The 23,249-nt window shown below is 48.0% G+C and overlaps 1 protein-coding gene across 1 annotated transcript in view; it reads right to left on the bottom strand.

The window, feature by feature from the left end:
• CFAP221 (cilia and flagella associated protein 221) overlaps positions 1–23,249 on the bottom strand; it is a gene marked incomplete at both ends in the record, with an annotated part of 100,599 nt that overhangs the window by 11,964 nt on the left and 65,386 nt on the right. The window contains 7 exons of the mRNA XM_079782977.1: positions 2,764–2,855; positions 4,258–4,416; positions 7,654–7,788; positions 7,877–7,984; positions 15,705–15,785; positions 21,670–21,803; positions 23,036–23,141. Of these exons, the coding sequence (XP_079639103.1) occupies positions 2,764–2,855; positions 4,258–4,416; positions 7,654–7,788; positions 7,877–7,984; positions 15,705–15,785; positions 21,670–21,803; positions 23,036–23,141 (815 nt within the window). The remainder of the gene's footprint in view (positions 1–2,763; positions 2,856–4,257; positions 4,417–7,653; positions 7,789–7,876; positions 7,985–15,704; positions 15,786–21,669; positions 21,804–23,035; positions 23,142–23,249) is intronic.

The following is a 23,249-nucleotide window of genomic DNA, read 5'->3' as shown; positions in this document are numbered from 1 at the left end:
TGCCCAGGTTGGTGCTCTGACCACTGAGCGTACCAGCCAGGGCTCCTACACTTTTGTATGTTAATATGTTCTTCTGAAACGGAAGTAATGGCAACAACAGAGGGGGGGTGGGTGTTTTGCTCGGCTTTGCTTGTTTTAAAGCCTTCGTTGGCAAAGTAAATGCTGACAAGGCTAAAGCAGTCCCCAAATTCCTCTGGCCATTTCACTCACCTGTAAAACCCAGAAGTCTGGGCACTGGACTAGATAACTCATTCAGTTGCTGTCAACTCTCAGATTTTATGAAAGTCCTAGAGATTCAACAAATTCTCTCTAAACTTACTAAAGAGCAAAGAAACCAAGTTGAGCTGTTTTGATTATTCTGAATACCAAAACGACTTGGAATAAACACTAACTATATCACATGGTTTAACAACAAATAGGTAACTCTCAGGGGAAAAAGATAAAAGAGAAACACCTCATAAGCAATAAATAGATAATTTATTCAAGCAAAGCTGAAGTATCATTAATGGGTTTATAGGAATGTAAAAAGAAATGTCGTTATTTTATAACTCCTATTAGAAATAAAAAAAAAAAACCCTCTATGATCTAGAATCTTATATCATGAAAACCCAGGATAAGGAAATACAGAATCCTCTTTTGACTTTATAATGTTACCAATTATGGTTTATTTGGAAACAAACTGGCCCAACAGAGCACTCAGACCCGAAGCTGAAAGCAACAACTCATGGTCGGGGACTTTGCTTTAATTCACATAGAATTCATGTTTAATTCATGGTTAAGTCAAGCCCCAGGTAACTGCATTCTGACTGCTTTTTGAAAGAACAGCCTCGGGAGAATTCCCCCCTTAATTCTGGAGACCTGTGCGTGGGGCCAGTGGTGGGCACAGGCAGTCTCCACCTCTCTCTCTCTCTTGCTTAGTCAGTCTCCTGACAGTACCCCACACCCAGCTATATTTACGGATTGTGTGGGTCAAGTTTGAAGTGTCCTCGCCCCACAGCAAAATGAGGCGGTCAGGTGGAGGCAGACAGTCGCCATCTGGTGGCAACAGGGGGATTGCAAGCTGTAATGGGTGGGAATGGAAGGGAGAAGAGAGGAAGTTATTAAAGATGGTGCTAATGCTTCACATCATCATTTTACTTTAATCCGCACGACAGCGGGGTGAGGATGCCCTCACCATTACTGTTTCACAGTGGGGGAAACTGCTGCGCAAAGGGCTTCAGTAACAACGTGCCCAAGGACATAGAGCTGGTGACAGCTAGCAAGTAATGGAGGCAGGTCTCTCAGAGGCCAACACATTGTTCTCTCTACAGTGTCACCGTGTCACTGCCATTATGGAGATTTCGGGCTTTGGAGATATGCTCAAGTGAAGATCGGAGAGGCTTAGTTTATTTTGAGATGGCAGTGGGTGGGTGTGGTATGAATAAACGCATAGAAAAAGAACTGCTGTTTTTGAACTCCTGCATGTCCTATGCTTGGTGTCATGTTACTCTCCAGGCAAGGAGGAGGAGTAGAGGCGCACTAAGGAGAAACCCCAAAGGGTGGTATTCGGAAAATCTCTGGAAGCAAGTCTGGATTTTCCTTAATTCCGGAAAAGCTTTTCCGCAGGCGAAGAAGGAAGAAGAAAATGAAGTGTTCTGGAGTCACACACTGGATTTCAACTCAGCTGGCCCCTCCGACCCCGGGGGGGGGGGGGGGGGGGGCGGTACACCTGAGGTTGCTGCACCCTGGGTAAGCTCTCCTCCTCCTCCTAAACCAAAATGTCAAGGCTGAGAAGGGTCTTCTCCACAGGTCCAATCCCCTCCCTCTGGACCAGACGGCTGGGCTCGGAGGGGGGTGGGGGTGGGTGGCTGCTTTACAGCCAATGGAGACAGCGGGCGTGGCATTTTGCTGAGGGAGAAGAACTGGACACACTGTGGGGAGGAGGGGAGGGGGAGCGGGGGGAGAAAGGGGGGAAGATCACCCGCTGATCCTGGTTGGTGGCAGAGCTCGGTTTTCCTGACCACTCCTGGGGCCATGGCAGGGCTCTGTCACCTTGGGGTGGGCCTCATTCTGAAGCAAGGATTGGAACATAAGGTGATAACAATAATTTCAGGATACTAGTCAAATTTTCTCACCAACAACTTGTTTAACTATGTTTATAAGGACAATGAACTAAAGATGCAACTTCAAGGGTTCAGAAGTGGGTTCTTGATCAGGCAGAGCCCTAAAGAGAAGGCAGCAGGCTTCTTGTTTGGTGTCTCGGGACTTTGAGCAGTTGGTATATAAACAAATTAGAGAAAAGGGTGACTCTAAATTTCTTTGGTCCAACAATATTCTCATCTCCCCGTTCTGCTTTTGGAGCTGAGCGATAGGCTGAATCCGGAGCTGAGCTATGTCTCTGTATGATGGTAACTGTGGGCCTCGCTGTGGCTCTCTCACAGGCTGTGGCATGAGGGAAACATGGATCCTTTGGAACCGGATCGGGATGGTGTAGAAGGCTCATTTTGGCAATTTTAAAATGTGAAAAACTAACCAGGAATATTTCAGCTGAATTATATGGATTGGTTGTTCACTTTTATTAAAATATGGCCAACTAGCCACCTGTGACACTAGTTGTTTTTAAAGTGTATCTTAAGACCAATTCAAAATTGGAAAATGAGTGTACATCATCTTTTTCTGTGACTAGCAAACGTCCCTCATGCATGAAGAAAGCATAACCTGACACCGGTTGGCCTGTCACGTTTTGGGACCGCAGCCTCGGTGAGACGGATGAGTGGTGCTTACCTCTGTGTTGTCTCTATCTTGGAGGTGTCGGGCAGAGATGAGAGAACCAGGGGCTGGAACCTCTTCCAGTGCATTATTCCGGGTATAATGTCCTGGAATGGAAGCCAGCACAGGGCACTTCATGTAAAGGAACTGTTTGGTGAGGCGAAGTCTAGGAAGGACTCTCATTTCATTCAGTTGACTATAGTTTATGCTTAAATATTAATTCCAAAATTTATAATTTCATTCAGTTTGATTGAATTTGTATGAAGCTAAAAGACAACTGCTCCAGCAAAAGGCATTTGACAATGCAGCACACAATTAACGTAGGGCCAACGGAGCTCCTCCCCCACTCCCCCCCCCCCCCCCATTCATTAGGCACATCGTGATTCAGCAGGCTCTGCGGGGATGGCAGATGTGGCCTTATCATCTGTTTGGTCATTGTGACTATGGTGCCGAAGCCACAGTCAAAGAGGCTGGAGGTTCATCAAAGGGCATGTAGGCAGGGGAAGCACCTGCAAGTGCAGGGAGGTGCAGGGGGTGTTGCCAGGAGGGCGCCCGCTGGGCTGAGTGTGAGGGGGGCTGCAGGGAATGCGTCTGGAGAGGCAGGCTGGTTAGGAAAGGCCTGGGGGCCAAGCTAACGAGCTTGGAGCAGGACCACAGGCAGCAGGACCACGGAGAGGGTTCAAACTAAAAACAACGTGATTGGAGGGATGTGCATTGAAGGAAGTTTTCTAGAGAGGGCTGACAGCACAGTGGTGGTCTGGGCGGGGGTGGGGGGTGGGTGCGGGGGGAGTAGAGGGAGATTCAAAAGCTGTTTGGGGCAGACTGGTAGAACCCAGTGATGGTTAGATATTTGAGGGTGAGGCAGGGATCAAGGGTCATATGGGCCACTGCACAAATCACAGAACAAAAAGGTAAGGCAGAGGAGGAGCTGTTTGAGGTGTAGTTGGCAACAGTAGGGCATCGATAATGACCCGAGTTAGGGATTTATTGAGTGTAAAGGTCCCGAGGGCAACTCCCAAGAGATGTCCCTGGATATTCAGGTTGGTTATCTGCGGGAAGGAGGAATTCTTTGGAGCCTCTTCCTTAATGTGCATTTGTCATATCAGCACCTTGTCCCTGCTGCTGTTTCTACACTTGTTGGGGACAAAGAAAGAGGCCACCAGGCCCTGGGGCTATGCCTGCCATGTGATGGTGTTTGCGAGGTTTAAATAGGAATAAAAATGCATAGTGGTGTCATCTTCAAGGAAAAAAGAAAGTGGGATGTTGAAAAGGGGCGACTTGCAGCCGGAGAGGTGGGTCAGGAGGGGGCCGGAGTGGTGTTGGGTCTCCCCCTGGACCTCGGAGGGCTGTCGGTACGAGGGTGCACAGAGCCACCGCTGTTGGCTTTCTTGTTCCGCAGCTGTGGCTGCAAGCCCTCTTTGTCTCAATTCCAGGGGTGCCCCCATCCCTGTTCCCCGCCCTTCCCTGCAGCCCGGGGCCAGCTCTGCCAGCGAGTGGGGACGGCATTACCATGTGATGGAGAAACTGTTTCTGGGTGAGAGGAATGCTGGACCCAATGTGGGACTCCTTGGTGTACTTGTACTTGGGGTGAGTGCACAGATGGTAATCTATCGAGGTTTCTGTGTAGGTCAGAGGGTGCATCACAGCAAATAATCCTGGGTTGGGATTCTGCAGAAGAGAGAGAAAACGATTCCCGTTTGTTTACTGGCCTCTGAGCCAGGCGGAGGGCAGGCACCCGCTAACGTTCTCGGTGGCTTCCCCTCGCACTGACACGGCCTCCGTGGCAGCGCCTCTGGGGAGGAGCAGGAGAGCAGGGTGTCTTCACACCGCAGTCTCCAAAGCCAGCCATTCCTCAGTGTCCCTCTTCCGGCGTCACATCCCACGGGGCTGCCCTAAGCTCATCACAGGGAAACAAGTACAACTTAAAACGGCTTAAAGTATTTGCTTCTTAACTCGATGAATTAGGGGGATTTATTAAATAAGCAAAGTGGTTTTAAAAAGCAAGTAAGCTTCTGGCTTTGAAAACAAAAGCAGCTTCTGAGAAACTTGAAAAGAAGGCAAAGAAGAGCATGCCATTTACTATATCAGGAAATGTCAACATTTAACATGGTTTTGGTGATGTTTTTAATTGAGGAAGGCTCCATGTGGAGGTAGTATCTGGTTTTAGGGAAGATCCTGTTTTTTATTAGTTTTCCAGCAGAACTAATGGAGGCACAGAGCAATTATAGCAAAGTATGAGAACACAGAGCCTTGCAATGACTCTTCCAGGATTTTCTAACAAAACGCCATTCTTGTCGCCAACAACAACATAGCTGTTGCCCTTTCACAGTTGTTTAATTTCAGATGTTTAAGAACTAGTAGGTTGAGATTTTGTCCTATTTGTTTGTTTGTATAATTTTCTAAAACATTAAAAAAATCACAACAAAACACATGGAAACCCAATCTCGTTGCCAAGAAACAAATGTCTCCACAACTTAAGGGAACTGCAGCCGACCGGGGAGGCAGGAAAGTGGGGAGAAGGGAGCCTAGTGTGGGGCCGGCATTGAATGTTCCAGTCCAGCTCACCGGGAAGGCTGCAAGCTGCTGCAGCGGGGCTAACGTGCTGCTAGGGCCAGGGAGAAAGACGGAAGAGGGCTCTTGCCTGAACGCATTTAAAAAATATATATATTTTATTGCTTTTTTACAGAGAGGAAGGGAGAGGGATAGAGAGGTAGAAACATCGATGAGAGAGAAACATTGATCAGCTGCCTCTTGCACACCTCCTACTAGGGATGTGCCCTCAACCAAGGTACATGCCCTTGACCGGAATTGAACTTGGGACCTTTCAGTCCACAGGCCAATGCTCTATCCACTGAGCCAAACCGGTTAGGGCCTGAACTCATTTTTTTAATGTAGGTGTATAGTGTTATACATTTCCCACAATTTTTTTGTGTGTTATGTTTTCATTTTCATTCAGTTAAAAATACTTTGTAATTTCTTATTTGGCCTTTTGGCTATTTTAAAGTATATAATTTAGCTTCCAAATTGTGTGTGTGTGTGGGGGGTTTCTAGATATTTTTATGCTAGTTATTTCTGACTTAATCTATCCAAGTCAGAAAAAATATTTCATTTAATTGGAATCTTTTCCATTTTATTGAGCCTTGTTTGTGAGAGAGGGTGTTTAATTCACCAATTGTAATGTGGGTTTATCTACTTTTTCCTTTGCGGTTCAATCAGTTTTTGTGCATCATTTTGAAGCTCTGGCATTAGGTGGATAGATATTTAGGGTTGTTGTGCCTCTTGGATGAATTGCTCCGTTACTTGGGTTCCTATCCTATGCATATCAGGCACACCCTAAGTATTAGTGGAATTAATAGATTAATAAATAAGTACTGATATTTTCTAAGGAAGTTTGGTATGGCTGGAAAAATCCCTTAGCTCCTCCAGACCAGTGTTCTCACTGTTAAAACAATGAGAAGATGGTAGTGGGTGGGTCTGGGGAACAAACACTGATTGTTCAGACCTTGCTGCAGGGACCCTAGGGCTTTGCAGGGATGCCCCCTCAGGAGACCCCTGCCCCACTGCCATCCAAGCAACCAGAACTTTATCTGTTTTACATTTTGCCTTTCTCTGTAAAATTTCAGCTGTTGAGAGGGTTCTGGTACTAAAGGAAGTTTGAAAATCACTGAGTTAAAGTGATTTTCAAGTGCAAGGTTATTCTAGTTCTAAGATTCTATGTCTCTGAGGAGCACTCTCCTCAACCCACGAGACAATAAGAAAATGCCACAGCATGGCCAAACACCACAGCTCTCCACAGAAAGGCAGCACAGATCTGAGGAGGAGCCCCCGGAACAGTCAGGAGACAGGCAGGTGGCGTTCCAGCTCTCCACTAACTGGCTGGGTGACCATGAGCATCTCTGCCCACACTCGAGATTCTCACAAAGGGGACTTTCCCAAGTAGTGTTTGAGGTCCCCTATTCTCTGTGTGTATGTGATGCCATCATTGCGTAGAACTTCATCAGATTTCCTGTCTGGATGGGACTTGGGCAGCTGGAAATGTGAGTAGAAGAGAGAACCCCATGAGGTCAGGTCACAATAAGCAAAGACCTGGTGATGGGAGGGAGGCACATAGAGTTTGGCAGGGATGTGTATAGGGGGACAGGGATGCACGAGGCTGGGGATTATGACTGGCCTCTCAGTTTCAGGAGGGTAGGCTTAATTTGGTAGAAAGGGGGCCCATGAAGACTAATGAGCAGGAAGTGGCATGGTGAGGGTGCTTCCGGTGGGTGAGCATGTGCAGCTACAGAAACAAAGCAGGACAGAGAAATCTGGTAGGCAGAGGCGTGAGTACGGCAGCGATGCACTGCCCAAGTGTGGAATAGGAACCAACAGAACTTTGAGTGATGGGATTTGGGGCAATTTTACTTTCTTTTTCTGTTGTGATTTTTCTTTCTCTTTTTTTAAACATCATGTGTGTGTGTATGTATATACATATAATCTATAATAATGAAAGTGTAATATGCTAATTAGACCGGACAGCCGAACGACCTTCCAGACATTCTTTCCGATGACCTTCCGGACGAAGGTGGGGCTGCGAGGGCTGAGGCAAGCCACCGAGGCAAGCTGCCGTGGCTGTGAGGGCTGAGCCCCTTGCATGAATTTTGTGCATCGGGCCTCTAGTATATTACATATGATCTATAATTAGAAGAGATCACAAAGCTATTGTCATAAAAATAAATGCTGGGATTATTAAAAGACAGAAGCATTGATATTCTTTAACCAAGCAATTTTGAAGATGACATATTATTTAAACCTTGACATTCCAAAGAGGTAAAAATATTCCAAATTAATACATCTGTTTTCTTATAAAGCAACTGCTGAGATAAAGGAACACAGAACACAAGACTTCTCCCAATGGTCACTTACAAAGATGTAAAGTGGGTCATAATCTGGAGACACAGCTAAGGCCTCGGGTGGCTTCATGTTCAAGATTGAGATCTTGCCAGGGGACTGAGGGGTGACGTCCTGCTTTGGCAGGGCTATCACAGTGGTGGCTTCATCCTGTGTAAGGATCGAGAGCAGTGTTAGTCTTGATGCTGGGACAAGAGGGGAATGGTGAGGGCAATTCCCGAAGCGGGGGATGTGTTACCTCAGCTCCTTGCTTCAGGGGTCGAGCAAGCTTTTGAGGTCTGTAACTTGCTGAAGACATCTGTACAGAGAATGGCTGGTACCCCCTAATTTTGTACAATTGAGGAACCTGGGGATGAAACAAGATGACTGATTCAATAGCCTTAAAAGTTTGTGACCATTTAATCAATCTACTCTCAACGATAACACTTCTGAGCTGCCTGGTGGTAAAAGAAAACAAGCTTCATGCTGTTGCCATGAGATTGTGGCAATGGTTCATTTGACTGTACTGGAGTGACTTGATGCCAGTCCTGGTGCCAGCATACAGGGCCACCCACAAGTACTCTTCAGTTCCACATGCTTAGAAATGCCTCAAATACTGGTTAGTAATTAAAAATATTTATATTTTCAGGGGAGGATTAAAAATGATGGCGGAATAAGTGGATGCTGCACAGACATTCTCCTAGAACCGAACTGGAATTACAACTGAAATACAGAAAAACTTCCTGAATAATCAATGGAGGACTTGCTAGAGAGAACCCTGATAACTGTGGACTGAAAGTGGAGACCACAGAGAGACTGGTAGGAGGGGTGGAGGCATGAAAGAACTGGCTGGGCTCCCACAGACAGCAACTGAAGTTCCAGAAAGATATCTCAGATTGGGTGGGGGGTTTGCCACTGAGAACTCTGGGGTCAAATCCTCAACCTGGGCTCCCCTAGCAGGGAGCACCAGAGCTGAGAAGGGTACCCACATAATACCTGGCTGTGAAAAGCAGCAGGGTTGCTGTCTGCCAGGGAGAGGCAGCTGGAAATTCAGGCACCCTCTTAAAGGGCCAATGCACAAAATTCTCTGTGGAGCCAGCCACCCACCTTGTGCTCCAGCAAAGGAGGGCAGAGTGGACTGGAGCTGTGTGAGCAGAAGCTTGGATCAGGGGCTCTGAGGTTAGAGTTCAGAAGGCAGGCACCCTGGTTTCCTGTGCTGTCATTCCCTCATGCTGCAGAGGTCATCTTTCCCACATAGACATTTGTTGTATAGGAGGCCTTGCCTGTGGGAAGACAGTTGACCCACCCTATTGGAAAACACCTTGCCCCACAGTGCAGAGTTGCTGAGGCCCATTAAGAGACTGAGAATAACAATTAGCCTCCAGGCAGAAGCAATTGCCCCACCCTGTTGAAAAAAACTCTTGTAACACCTGTGGATGATTGCCTGAGGGCAATTCAAGACAGAATCCTATCAGTCTGTAGACAGAGGCAGTCTCTGGAGGCTTTGAGTATTTGCCTGATCTAATTAGTCAGAAAAAGTGTTTGACACTGTCCTGCTCTAGAGATTGAGAGGCATTGCAGATCTATCTAATAAATAGTCACAAACCCAAACAAGCAGCCAAAATGAGGAGACAAAGAAACAGCTCACAATTGAAAGAACAAGAGAATTCTCCAGAAGAAGAGCTAAATGAAATAGAGATAAGAAATTTATCTGATATAGAGTTCAGACTGAGGATGGTAAAAATGCTCAGCAGCATGAGAAAAGATATAGTAACTATAAAAACAGAAATAAAAAATGACATAGCACAAATAAATAACACATTGGCAGGAATGCACAGCAGATTAGAAGAAGGTGAGGGTCAAATCAGTGAATCAGAAGACAGGGTTGAAAAAAATCACTCAATCATAGAACCAAAATGAAAAAAAAAATTAAAAAACAGGAGGACAGCTTAAGGGAGCTGTGAAACAACATGAAACATAACAATATTAAAATAGCAGTCATGCCAGAAGAGGCAGAAAGGGATAGAGAACATTTTTGAAGAAATAATAGCAGAAAACTTCCCTAACCTGGTAAAGAAAAAAGTCACACAAGTTCAGGAGGCACAGAGAACCCCAAAAAAGAACCCAAATAGGCCCAGACCCAGACACATCATAATTAAAATCCCAAAAATTGAAGACAAGAGAGAAGCTTAAAGACAGCAAGAGAAAAGCAAACTATTACCTATAAGGAGCTCTCATAATGCAGACACCTGATTTCTCATCAGAAACTCTATAGTTCAGAGGGAATGGCATGAAATACTCAAGATAATGGAAAGCAATGATCTGAAACCAAGATACTATATCCAGCAAGGCTATAATTCAAAATAGACAGTCAAATAAAGAGCTTTCCAGAGAAAAAAGGCTAAAGGAATACATCACCACCAAGCCAGCATTACAACAAACGCTAAAGAGACTGCTGTAATGAGAAGAAATGGAGAGAGAAAACTAGGCATACAGAATTAAAATGGCAATAAATAAGTGCCTATTAATAATAACCTTAAATGGATTAAATGCTCTAATCAAAGGCATAGGGTAGCTGATACAAAAACATGATCCAACTATATACTATCTACAAGAGACCTGCCTCAGAACAAAAGACTCACATAGGATGAGGGTGACGGGATGAAAAAAAAATTTCCATGCAAATGGAAAAGAACAAAAAAACTGGAGTAGCAATACTCATATCTGACAAAATAGACTTCAAAATGAAGGCCATCACCAGACACAATAAAGGCAAAAATAAACACCAAAAAAAAGAGAGAGACAACAAAGTCACTACATAAAACTAAAGGGATTGCTTCAACAAGGGGATAACACCCTGGTAAACATATGCACACAGTATAGGAGCACCTAAATATATAAAAAACTTCTAGAGGACTTTAACGAAACAATTGACAACAATACAGTCATAGTAGAGGACTTTAACACCCTGCTGACTTCACTGGATAGATCTTCCAGACAAAAACGTAACAAGGAAACAGTGACTTTAAAGGACACACTGGACCAGATGGATTTATAGACATTTATAGAACATTTCACCCCAAAGCTGCAGAATATACATTCTTCTCAAGTGCACCTGGGTCATTCACAAATATAGACCACATGTTAGGACACAAAACAAGTCTCTAAAGTTCAAGAAGATTGAAATAATGTCAAGCATCTTCTCAGATCACAGTGGACTGAAATTAAAAATCAACTACAGTAAAAACATCCCAAAACATTCAAACATATGGAGGCTAAATAGCATGTTATTAAACAACCAGAGGCACAGTGCATGATTTAATCATGCACCTGGTGCACCAGCTGTCTGTCTGTCCACTGGTGCACCAGGCCTTTAGAAAGCCTCCAGCGCAGCCATGATGCAGACGCTCAGTGTCCTGCTGGCCCAATTAGCTACCCTGGCCACCCTGAGTCCCGCCCCCTGTGCCTCCTGCTGGTCCAATCGTGGGCATAGCGGAATGATGGTAATTCACATATTACCATTTTATTATGTAGGATGAATGAGTTCCCAATGAAATCAAGAAAGAAAAACTTCCTGGAAACAAATGAAAATGAACACACAACTACCCCAAATCTCTGGGACACAGCAAAAGCAGTCCTGATAGGGAAGTTCATAGCACTACAGGCCTACCTAAAAAAAACAACAAGAAAAATCAGCAATAAACTATTTAACCCTACAAATCAAAGAACTAGAAAGAGAACAACAATAAAACTTAGAGTAAGTAGAAGAAAGGAAATAATAAAGATTAGAGCTAAAATAAATGACATAGAGACAAAAAAAAACAATACAAAAAATCAATGAAAACCAAGAGCTGGTTCTTTGAAACAATAAAACAAAACTGATGAACCAGACTCATCAAGAAACAAAGAGAGAGGACCCAAATAAATAACATCAGAAATGAAAACAGAGAAGTAACCACTGACACCACAGAAACATAAAGGATTGTAAGAAAATACTCTGAACAACTTATGCCAACAAGCTGGCCAATGTGGATGAAATGGACAAGTTCCTAAAAAAATACAAACTCCCTAAACTGAATCAGGAAGAATCAGAAAACTTGAATAGGCCAATAGCAACTCATGAAATAGAAGCAGTGATAAACTTCTAGCAAACAAAAGTCCTGGTCCTGATGGCTTTACAGGAGAGTTTTACTAAACATTCAATAAGGAACTAACACCTAGCCTCCTCACACTATTCCAAAAAATCCAAGAGGAAGGAAAACTTACAATCTCTTTTTATGAGGCCAGCATTACCCTAATTCCAAAGCCAAATAAAGATACTACAAAGAAAGAGAATTGCAGGCCAATATCCCTGATGATCATAGATGCTAAAATCCTCAACAAAATACTAGCAAATTGGATCCAGAAAAATATTAAATGGATCATATGCCATGATCAAGTGGGATTTATTCAAGGTATCAAGGCTGGTACAATATTCACAAGTCAATAAACACAATACATCACACAAACAAATTGAAAGACTAAAACCACATGATATATCAATAGATGCAGAAAAAGAATTCAACAAAATTCAACAGCCATTTATGATAAACTAGAGGCCCAGTGCATGATTTAATCATGCACCTGGTGCACCAGCGGGCTGTCCGCCGGTGCCCCAGGCCTTCCGAAAGCCTCCGGCGCTGCGGAGGCTTTCGAAAGGCCTTGCGCCGGAGCAGACAGGCAGCCAGGTCCCCCGCTTTGGCCTTTGATCGCGGGGGACCTGTCCGGCTGTCCGCAGGCGCCCAAGGCCTTCCGAAAGCCTCCGGCGCTGCGGAGGCTTTCGAAAGGCCTTGCGCCGGAGCAGACAGGCGGCCAGGTCCCCCGCTTTGGCCTTTGATCGCGGGGGACCTGTCCGGCTGGCTGTCCGCAGGCGCCCCAGGCCTTCCGAAAGCCTCCGGCGCTGCGGAGGCTTTCGAAAGGCCTTGCGCCGGAGCAGACAGGCGGCCAGGTCCCCCGCTTTGGCCTTTGATCGCGGGGGACCTGTCCGGCTGGCTGTCCGCAGGCGCCCCAGGCCTTCCGAAAGCCTCCGGCGCTGCGGAGGCTTTCGAAAGGCCTTGCGCCGGAGCAGACAGGCGGCCAGGTCCCCCGCTTTGGCCTTTGATCGCGGGGGACCTGTCCGGCTGGCTGTCCGCAGGCGCCCCAGGCCTTCCGAAAGCCTCCGGCGCTGCGGAGGCTTTCGAAAGGCCTTGCGCCGGAGCAGACAGGCGGCCAGGTCCCCCACTTTGGCCTTTGATCGCGGGGGACCTGTCCGGCTGGCTGTCCGCAGGCACACCAGGCCTTCCGAAAGCCTCCGGCAGCCATGGTACAGACGCTGAGCTCGCGGCGCCGCGAGCTCAGCGTCCTTCTGGCCCAATCAGCTACCCCGGCCACCCTGAGTCCCGCCCCCTGCGCCTCCTGCTGGCCCAATCGTGGGCGTAGCGGAGTGATGGTAATTTACATATTACCATTTTATTATGTAGGATACTTTCAGCAAAGTGGGAATAGAGGGAGCATATCTCAACCCAATAAAGGCCATATATGACAAACCTATAGCGAATATCAGATTCAATGCCCAAAAACTAAAACCATTTCCCCTAAGAACAAGAACAAGACAGGGATGTCTGCTTCCCTCACTCTTATTCAACATAGTACTGGAAGTTCTAGCTCCAGTGATCAGACAAGAAGAAAACATAAAAGGCATCCAAATTGGAAAGGAGGAAGTAAAACTCTCATTATTCACAGATGACATGATATTGTACATAGATAACCCTAAAGACTTCACCAAGAAACTACTAGATTTAATAAATGAATTTGGCAGGATGCAAAATCAACACCCCTAAATTGATTACTTTTTTATACACCAATAATGAATTCTCAGAAAGAGAAACTAAACAAAGAATCCCATTTACCATTGCAACAAAAATATTAAGATACTTAGTAATAAACTTAACCAAGGAGGCAAAAGACTTGTACTCGGAAAACTACAGGATGTTGAAAATAGAGATAGAAGATATAAGCAAGTTGAAGAAATATACTGTGTTCATGGATTGGTAAAATCAACATCATTAAAATGTCCATACTACCCAAGGCAATTTACAGATTTAATGCAATACCTATTAAAATACCAACAGCATATTTCACAGATCTAGAACGAATATTACAAAAATTTATATGGAATCAAAAAAGACCCTGAATAACTACAGCAATCTTGAGAAAGAAAAACAATGTTGGAGGAATCACAACACTAGATATCAACTTATACTACAAACCACTCTAAGCTAAACAGCCTGGTACTGGCACAATAATAGGCATATCGATCAATGGAATAGAACAGAGACCCCAGAAATCGACCCAAGCCATTATGCTCAATTAATATTTGACAAAGGAGTCAAGAACATACTATGGAGTCAAGAAAGTCTCTTCAATAAATGATGTTGGGAAAATTGGACAGGTACCTGCAAAAAAAATAAAAATAGACCTCCAACTTACACCATACACAAGAATAAACTAAAAATGGATTAAAAGAATTAAATGTAAGCCGGGAAACCATAAAAATCCTAGAGAAAACCATAGGCAGCAAAATCTCAGACATCTCTCATAGCAATATGTTTATGTATACATCTCCTAGGACAAAGGAAACTTAAGGAGAAAATAAATAAATGGAACTACATCAAAATAAAAACCTTCTGTACAGCAAAAGAAACCATCAACAAAACGAAAAGGGACCCCACTTCATAGAAGAACATATTTGGCAAAGATACATCCGATAAAGGGTTAATATCCAAAATATATGAGGAACTTATACAACTTAACAAAAAGAAGACAAACAATCCAATTAAAAAATGGGCAAAGGACCTAAATAGACACTTCTCCAAAGTTGACATACAGATGGCTAAGAGACATATGAAAAAATGCTCAAAGTCACTGATCATCATAGAGATACAAATTAAAAAAACAATGAGGTACCATCTCACACCTGTCAGAGTGGCTATCATCAACAAATCAACAAACAATAAGTGCTGGTGAGGATGTGGAGAAAAAGGAACCCTCCTGCACTGCTGGTGGGAATGCAGACTGGTGCAACCACTGTGGAGAACAGTATGGAGTTTCCTCAAAAAATTAAAAATGGAACTCCTATTTGACTCAATAATCCCACTTCTAGGAATATATCCCAAGAAATCAGAAACACCAATCATAAAGAATGTTTGCACCCCTATGTTCATAGCAGCACAATTTACAATAGCTAAGATCTGGAAACAGCCCAAGTGACCATCAGTAGATGAGTGGATTAAAAAGCTGTGGTACATTTATACCACGGAATACTATGCAGCAGTAAAAAAGAAGAATCTCTTACTCTTTGAGTCATAATGAAGGGACCTGGAGGATGAAAGTGAAATAAGTCAGTCAGAGAAAGATAAGTATCACATGATCACACTCATCTGTGGAATCTTAAGTAACAAAATAAACTGATGAATGGAGTGGATCCAGAGACACAGAAGCATGGAAGTGGGGAACCTTAGAGGAAAGGCGAGGGATGGTGGGTGGGTGTGAGGAAATCAACTAAGGACCTTATATGAATATTTGTATGGTCTATGGGCACAGACAGTGGGACAGTGAGGGCCTGGGGTGGGGGTGATGGCGGGCTGTATGGGGTCAATGGGGGGAAAAGGGGGAATATGTAATACTTTCAACAATAAAGAATTATTTTTATAATTCTTTACAGTTGAAAAATTAAAAATATTTATATTTTCAAAAGCAGAAATGGAGGACTGACTAACTTTGTTCACCTCATCTTGTGTTTTTTCTTAAAGTTTCTAATCTGTGTGTCTTCATGTATGCATAATATATGGTATTTCCACAGAATAAGGAAGGATCCTGGATCCCGTAAGTCACATCAGGAAAACAGAGTCTGTTAACCTCACACATACCATAAAATGACAGCAGGAAAGTACACACAGTATGTGACACAGTATAATCCATAGTAAAACAAGCTATTAAAATAATGCCATTCAAATGTTTTGTTCACGTCATAAGAAACCTAAGTAAGGATATCATGGGATAGGTCTGACCTGCAGGTTGAAGAAGGAATGATGGTGCTTGACTTGAATGTCTGAAGGCTTAATTGGGACAGGTCCAAGGCCATCAGGAGCCTGAAAGGGGAAAATGCAAGGAATTGACACATAATCACACTGGGCAAAGGTGGCTGTGCTTCTTGCCCTTACACTTTGAACGTTAAATGAACAGTCCATTCTTAAAGTATCCCTTCCTGAAACCAAAGTCATTACTGCATGTGTGGGGCCTGCAGGTGGCGTTGGCCAAACCGTCCCCCCACCTCCTTGTCTCTTAGTAGAAGTGATTCAACAACATTTTCATTTTCTACTGTCGTGGATGCTGCAATGTGCCACCCAGAATCACCGTTAGGCCTGAAGGTTTCAGTCCCCCAGTTGCTAGGAGTCCAGTTCATACAAACAGCTCTCTGGGGTCAGCCCTCTTCAGGAGGTGCCCTGGCTGCAGGAGCGGCCTCAGTGAAGGCCATGTGCCCCTCCGAGGGCAGCCCACCTCCAATGACAGGTCTAAATGCCGGGTCCTCTCACCCTACCTCAGCATCAGAGCTCCTCATGAATTCAGCTGAGGCCTTTGACAAGAAGGTCTGCAGTACTGTTTCTCTCTCTGTCCACTCCCACTCCCACTCTGTCCACCCCACTCCCACTCTGTCCACCCCACTCCCACTCTGTCCACCCCCACTCCCACTCTGTCCACCCCACTCCCACTCTGTCCATCCCACTCCCACTCTGTCCACCCCACTCCCACTCTGCCCACCCCCACTCCCACTCTGTCCACCCCACTCCCACTCCCAGTCCCACTCCCACTCTGTCCACCCCACTCCCACTCTGCCCACCCCCACTCCCACTCTGTCCACTCCACTCCCACTCTGTCCACCCCACTCCCACTCCCAGTCCCACTCCCACTCTGTCCACCCCACTCCCACTCTGTCCACCCTACTCCCACTCTGTCCATCCCACTCCCACTCTGTCCACCCCACTCCCACTCTGCCCACCCCCACTCCCACTCTGTCCACTCCACTCCCACTCTGTCCACCCCACTCCCACTCCCAGTCCCACTCCCACTCTGTCCACCCCACTCCCACTCTGTCCACCCTACTCCCACTCTGTCCACCCCACTCCCACTCTGTCCACTCCCACTCCCACTCTGTCCACCCCACTCCCACTCTGTCCACTCCCACTCCCACTCTGTCCACTCCCACTCCCACTCTGTCCACCCCACTCCCACTCTGTCCACTCCCACTCCCACTCTGTCCACTCCCACTCCCACTCTGTCCATCCCACTCCCACTCTGTCCACTCCACTCCCACTCTGCCCACCCCAGTCCCACTCTGTCCACTCCACTCCCACTCTGTCCATCCCACTCCCACTCTGTCCACCCTACTCCCACTCTGTCCACCCCACTCCCACTCCCAGTCCCACTCCCACTCTGTCCACCCCACTCCCACTCTGTCCACCCTACTACCACTCTGTCCATCCCACTCCCACTCCCAGTCCCACTCCCACTCTGTCCACCCCACTCCCACTCTGCCCACCCCCACTCCCACTCTGTCCACTCCACTCCCACTCTGTCCACCCCACTCCCACTCCCAGTCCCACTCCCACTCTGTCCACTCCACTCCCACTCTGTCCATCCCACTCCCACTCTGTCCACCCTACTCCCACTCTGTCCACCCCACTCCCACTCCCAGTCCCACTCCCACTCTGTCCACCCCACTCCCACTCTGTCCACCCTACTCCCACTCTGTCCATCCCACTCCCACTCCCAGTCCCACTCCCACTCTGTCCACCCCACTCCCACTCTGTCCACCCTACTCCCACTCTGTCCATCCCACTCCCACTCCCAGTCCCACTCCCACTCTGTCCACTCCACTCCCACTCTGCCCACCCCGGTCCCACTCTGTCCACTCCACTCCCACTCTGTCCATCCCACTCCCACTCTGTCCACCCTACTCCCACTCTGTCCACCCCACTCCCACTCTGTCCACCCCACTCCCACTCCCAGTCCCACTCCCACTCTGTCCACTCCACTCCCACTCTGTCCACCCCACTCCCACTCTGTCCACCCCACTCCCACTCTGTCCACTCCACTCCCACTCTGCCCACCCCCACTCCCACTCTGTCCACTCCACTCCCACTCTGTCCACCCCACTCCCACTCCCAGTCCCACTCCCACTCTGTCCACCCCACTCCCACTCTGTCCACTCCACTCCCACTCTGTCCACCCCACTCCCACTCCCAGTCCCACTCCCACTCTGTCCACCCCACTCCCACTCTGTCCACTCCACTCCCACTCTGTCCACCCCACTCCCACTCTGTCCACCCCACTCCCACTCCCAGTCCCACTCCCACTCTGTCCACCCCACTCCCACTCTGTCCACCCTACTCCCACTCTGTCCACCCCACTCCCACTCTGTCCACCCCACTCCCACTCCCAGTCCCACTCCCACTCCCAGTCCCACTCCCACTCTGTCCACCCCACTCCCACTCTGTCCACCCCACTCCCACTCTGTCCACTCCACTCCCACTCTGCCCACCCCCACTCCCACTCTGTCCACTCCACTCCCACTCTGTCCACCCCACTCCCACTCCCAGTCCCACTCCCACTCTGTCCACCCCACTCCCACTCTGTCCACTCCACTCCCACTCTGTCCACCCCACTCCCACTCCCAGTCCCACTCCCACTCTGTCCACCCCACTCCCACTCTGTCCACCCTACTCCCACTCTGTCCACCCCACTCCCACTCTGTCCACCCCACTCCCACTCTGTCCATCCCACTCCCACTCCCAGTCCCACTCCCACTCTGTCCACCCCACTCCCACTCTGTCCACCCCACTCCCACTCCCAGTCCCACTCCCACTCTGTCCACCCCACTCCCACTCCCAGTCCCACTCCCACTCTGTCCACCCCACTCCCACTCTGTCCACCCCACTCCCACTCTGTCCACCCCACTCCCACTCTGTCCACTCCACTCCCACTCCCAGTCCCACTCCCACTCTGTCCACCCCCATTCCCACTCTGTCCACTCCCACTCCCACTCTGTCCACTCCACTCCCACTCTGTCCACCCCCACTCCCACTCTGTCCACCCCACTCCCACTCTGTCCACTCCACTCCCACTCTGTCCACCCCACTCCCACTCTGTCCACTCCACTCCCACTCCCAGTCCCACTCTGTCCACTGCCACTCCCACTCTGTCCACCCCACTCCCACTCTGTCCACTCCACTCCCACTCCCAGTCCCACTCCCACTCCCACTCTGTCCACCCCACTCCCACTCTGTCCACCCCACTCCCACTCTGTCCACTCCACTCCCACTCTGTCCACCCCACTCCCAGTCCCACTCCCACTCCCACTCTGTCCACCCCACTCCCACTCTGTCCACCCCACTCCCACTCTGTCCACTCCACTCCCACTCCCACTCCCAGTCCCACTTCCACTCTGTCCACCCCACTCCCACTCTGTCCACCCCACTCCCACTCTGTCCACTCCACTCCCACTCCCAGTCCCACTCCCACTCCCACTCTGTCCACCCCACTCCCACTCTGTCCACCCCACTCCCACTCTGTCCACTCCACTCCCACTCTGCCCACCCCCACTCCCACTCTGTCCACTCCACTCCCACTCTGTCCACCCCACTCCCACTCCCAGTCCCACTCCCACTCTGTCCACCCCACTCCCACTCTGTCCACTCCACTCCCACTCTGTCCACCCCACTCCCACTCCCAGTCCCACTCCCACTCTGTCCACCCCACTCCCACTCTGTCCACTCCACTCCCACTCTGTCCACCCCACTCCCACTCTGTCCACCCCACTCCCACTCCCAGTCCCACTCCCACTCTGTCCACCCCACTCCCACTCTGTCCACCCTACTCCCACTCTGTCCACCCCACTCCCACTCTGTCCACCCCACTCCCACTCCCAGTCCCACTCCCACTCCCAGTCCCACTCCCACTCTGTCCACCCCACTCCCACTCTGTCCACCCCACTCCCACTCTGTCCACTCCACTCCCACTCTGCCCACCCCCACTCCCACTCTGTCCACTCCACTCCCACTCTGTCCACCCCACTCCCACTCCCAGTCCCACTCCCACTCTGTCCACCCCACTCCCACTCTGTCCACCCCACTCCCACTCTGCCCACGCCCACTCCCACTCTGTCCACTCCTACTCTGTCCACCCCACTCCCACTCCCAGTCCCACTCTGTCCACTCCCACTCTGTCCACCCCACTCCCACTCTGCCCACGCCCACTCCCACTCTGTCCACTCCTACTCTGTCCACTCCCACTCCCACTCCCACTCCCAGTCCCACTCCCACCACCCTTCCACAGCTGCTAATCCCTAAAGCACCACCCAATCAACTTCCTGCTGGCCAAGCTGCCTCAGACACCTAGAGAATCTGAAACAGCGCCTGCATAACATTAGCGTGATGCAATGTTAATATGCCATCAATTATAAGACACTTCCCAATTTCAAAGATGCTAAGTATTTTCAAAAATATATTTTTATTTATTTTAGAGAGGAAGGGGGGGAGAGAGAGACAGAAACATCAATGATGAGAGAGAATCATTGATCGGCTGCCTCCTGCACATCCCACACTGGGGATCGAGCCCACTACCCAGGCTTGTGCCCTGACTGGGAATTAAACCGTGACCTCCTGGTTCCTACGTTGATGCTCAACCACTGAGCCACGTTGGCTGGGCAAAGATGCTAAATATTTTAAAAGTTATTTTAAAATTGATAAACTAGAGTATTTGTGAAATGAATGTGAAAACTCTTTAAAGGTAGGAATGCTGAGCAGTTTGCTTTTCATCAACTCTGAGCAGCAGAGAAGTCTCTGTAGAACTAATTAAAGTGCCAAATGAAATGCCCAAGTTTTGAACTGCTCAAAAGGAATGCGCGGGCCCCACAGCGCAGTGGCCATCTCTGCCATCAATTATTAGGTGTCAGATATTTACTCTTGCTGGAAAATCAGATTTTTCCCCCCTAGGAACAAAATATTTTAACCTTTTAAGTCATTTAATTTCTAATGCAGAAAATACATGGAATTTCTAAAGTCAGTCCTGCAATGCTTAACACACATTATAGGACGTGAATGGCAAGTTTATTCTTTGAAACTAAATTTTTTTTTTTAGCATATGCGTTTTCAATATCAACTTAAACACACTTTCTATTGCCACCTATGTGAACATGGGCAACGTTTTATTTCTGGCTATGTCCCTCGGTCTCCCGTTTCCTGCTCATCTGTAAGATGATAAGCAGCATATAGATTTGTTGAAGATTAAGAGTTAATACAACCGAAGCCCTTAGGACACTGCCTCACTCATGGTGGATGCAATGTAGGGCTGTTGTTTTTATTATAATGCATCATTGTGCCCCCTGGGCAAGAGGGATGAAATACCACACTTCTGCCAGGATGGGAGAGAGGGAGAGAGGGAGAGAGGGAGAGAGAGAGAGAGAGAGAGAGAGAGAGAGAGAGAGGGAGAGAGAGAGAGAGAGAGAGAGAGAGAGAGAGAGAGAAGAAAGGAGGGGGAAGGGGAATTGTGAGCCTGATGGGTTAGACTGTGGGACTCTGGGCCGTCCTCTGGCCTCTCCATTGCTCACGCAGCAGACGGGCTCAGCTGAGCAGGACCTGCCTCCGGGGCCAGGCCAGGTCCTCTGGGTTTCTCCGTCTGCCCGTCTGCTCTCAGGCCTGAGCCTGGGCTGTCAAGCTCCGCTCAGTGCTCTTGCTGGGTCCCAGGCTGGAAAGGGCCAGCCGGGCTCTCAGAAGCTCTGCACAGGCGTGTCAGATGCCAGGCCGTAGCAGTACATGATCCCTGGTTTCCCATTGGCTACAATTCCCCGGACACAGGTCTCCCGTGGGAGCCTCTGGGAGGCGGCAAAGGGACTGAGACAGTGATAGGGTCTGTCTTGGTGTCTGCCGAACAACCGTCTGACCAAGCCCGGACCCTCCCCAGCCCAGCGGCACCCACCAGCTCATCGAAGCCCTGGGGAGGACTGTGGGATGGGAAGGCGAAGGGCAGCACTTGCTGGCGTGACACAGAGACCGAGCTGGAAACATTGTCTTGACTGGGCCGCAGCAGAAGGTATTTGGAGGGATTCTTGTCTATGAGGGAAAAACAAAACAGCACTTTTGGGGCGATTCCTGAGGTATTTTTATGTGAAGGCACCATCTTCATTTGCTTATTTGTACCTGCCGCATGCCATTTCAATCACAGTATCTATGTGTGTATGTATTTACTCCCATTTTTAGTGTGTCTTTTGTCCTTTACCTCCACCCCCCTCCAATTTATAAAACATGTTATTTTATTTTCACGTTATTTTCGGGGAGGGCAGCCTGAGCCGGGTCCAGGGGCTTGGGCTCGGGAGGAAGGGGGGCCGGAGAGACCGGGCCTGCCTGTGGGTCTGCACCTGAGTCACAGATTGGCAGCACATTTTCTGGAAGGAGATGGTGATGTGGCTGTGGGCTCCTAGAGCTACTGAGGATGGGCCTCCACAGCCCCCGCCCACTGTGGATTGGAATTTTTTTAAATAGCAAAGATAATATGGGGTGAAACACTTTGTGAGATAAAACCAGACTCAGCCAATCAGCCAGCAAGTGTAAGTGTTGACTGTCCTAGTCTCTGGTACAGGAACTTTAAGGGTGTGATTAAGTTAAGGATCTTGAATGAGATGGGGAGATTGTCCTGGGTCTGTGGTCGGCAAACTGCGGCTTGCGAGCCACATGCGGCTCTTTGGCCCCTTGAGTGTGGTTCTTCCACAAAATACCACGGCCTGGGTGAGTCTATTTTGAAGAAGTGGCGTTAGAAGAAGTTTAAGTTTAAAAAATTTGGCTCTCAAAAGAAATTTCAATTGTTGTACTGTTGATATTTGGCTCTGCTGACTAATGAGTTTGCCGACCACTGTCCTGGGTGATCTGGGTGGGCCCAAAGTAATCACAGGATCCATAAAAGGGGGAGTTAAGAGGGTCAGAGTCAGAGAAGGAGACGTGAGTGATGTCAGAGGCAGGAGGTCAGTGACTTGAGGAAGTGGCCAGGAGCCAAGGCATGCAGGTGGCCTCCGAAGTCGGGAAAGGCCTGGAACACATTCTCCACTGGAGCCTCAGGGACCCAGCCCTGCGGATCCCTGATTTTAGATTTCTGACCACCAGAACTGTGTGATAATAATTGTGTGTTGTTCTGAGCCACACGTTTGTGGTGATTTGTTTAGCAGCCATAGAAAACATACATGTGATTTATGAAAATATCGTATTTCTATGCAGCCAACTTCATTATAAAGAAAACTCATGCTGTGAGGACAGCTGGTCGAAGCATCGCTGACTCCCCAGCTGCATCTCACCATGTGGTATCGACTGTCTGCTATGCTTGAACCTCTTTAATATGGTATCTCTGTCCATGATACGCATAATGTCCAGCATGTTAAGTAATCGTCGATGAACCATGACCTAGAATTAGAAAGATAAGGGTTTCAAATGAGTAGTTGACACATGCTCATTTTATCATTTAATTTAATTCATTTCCCCAACCACAGCTAAGGGCTAAGGCCATGGCTT

Source organism: Cnephaeus nilssonii, assembly GCF_951640355.1.
Source record: "Cnephaeus nilssonii genome assembly, chromosome: 10".
NCBI classification, from domain to species: domain Eukaryota; kingdom Metazoa; phylum Chordata; class Mammalia; order Chiroptera; family Vespertilionidae; genus Cnephaeus; species Cnephaeus nilssonii.
Note: the sequence above shows the minus strand (reverse complement) of the source record. Positions and strands in the feature narration are given on the sequence as shown.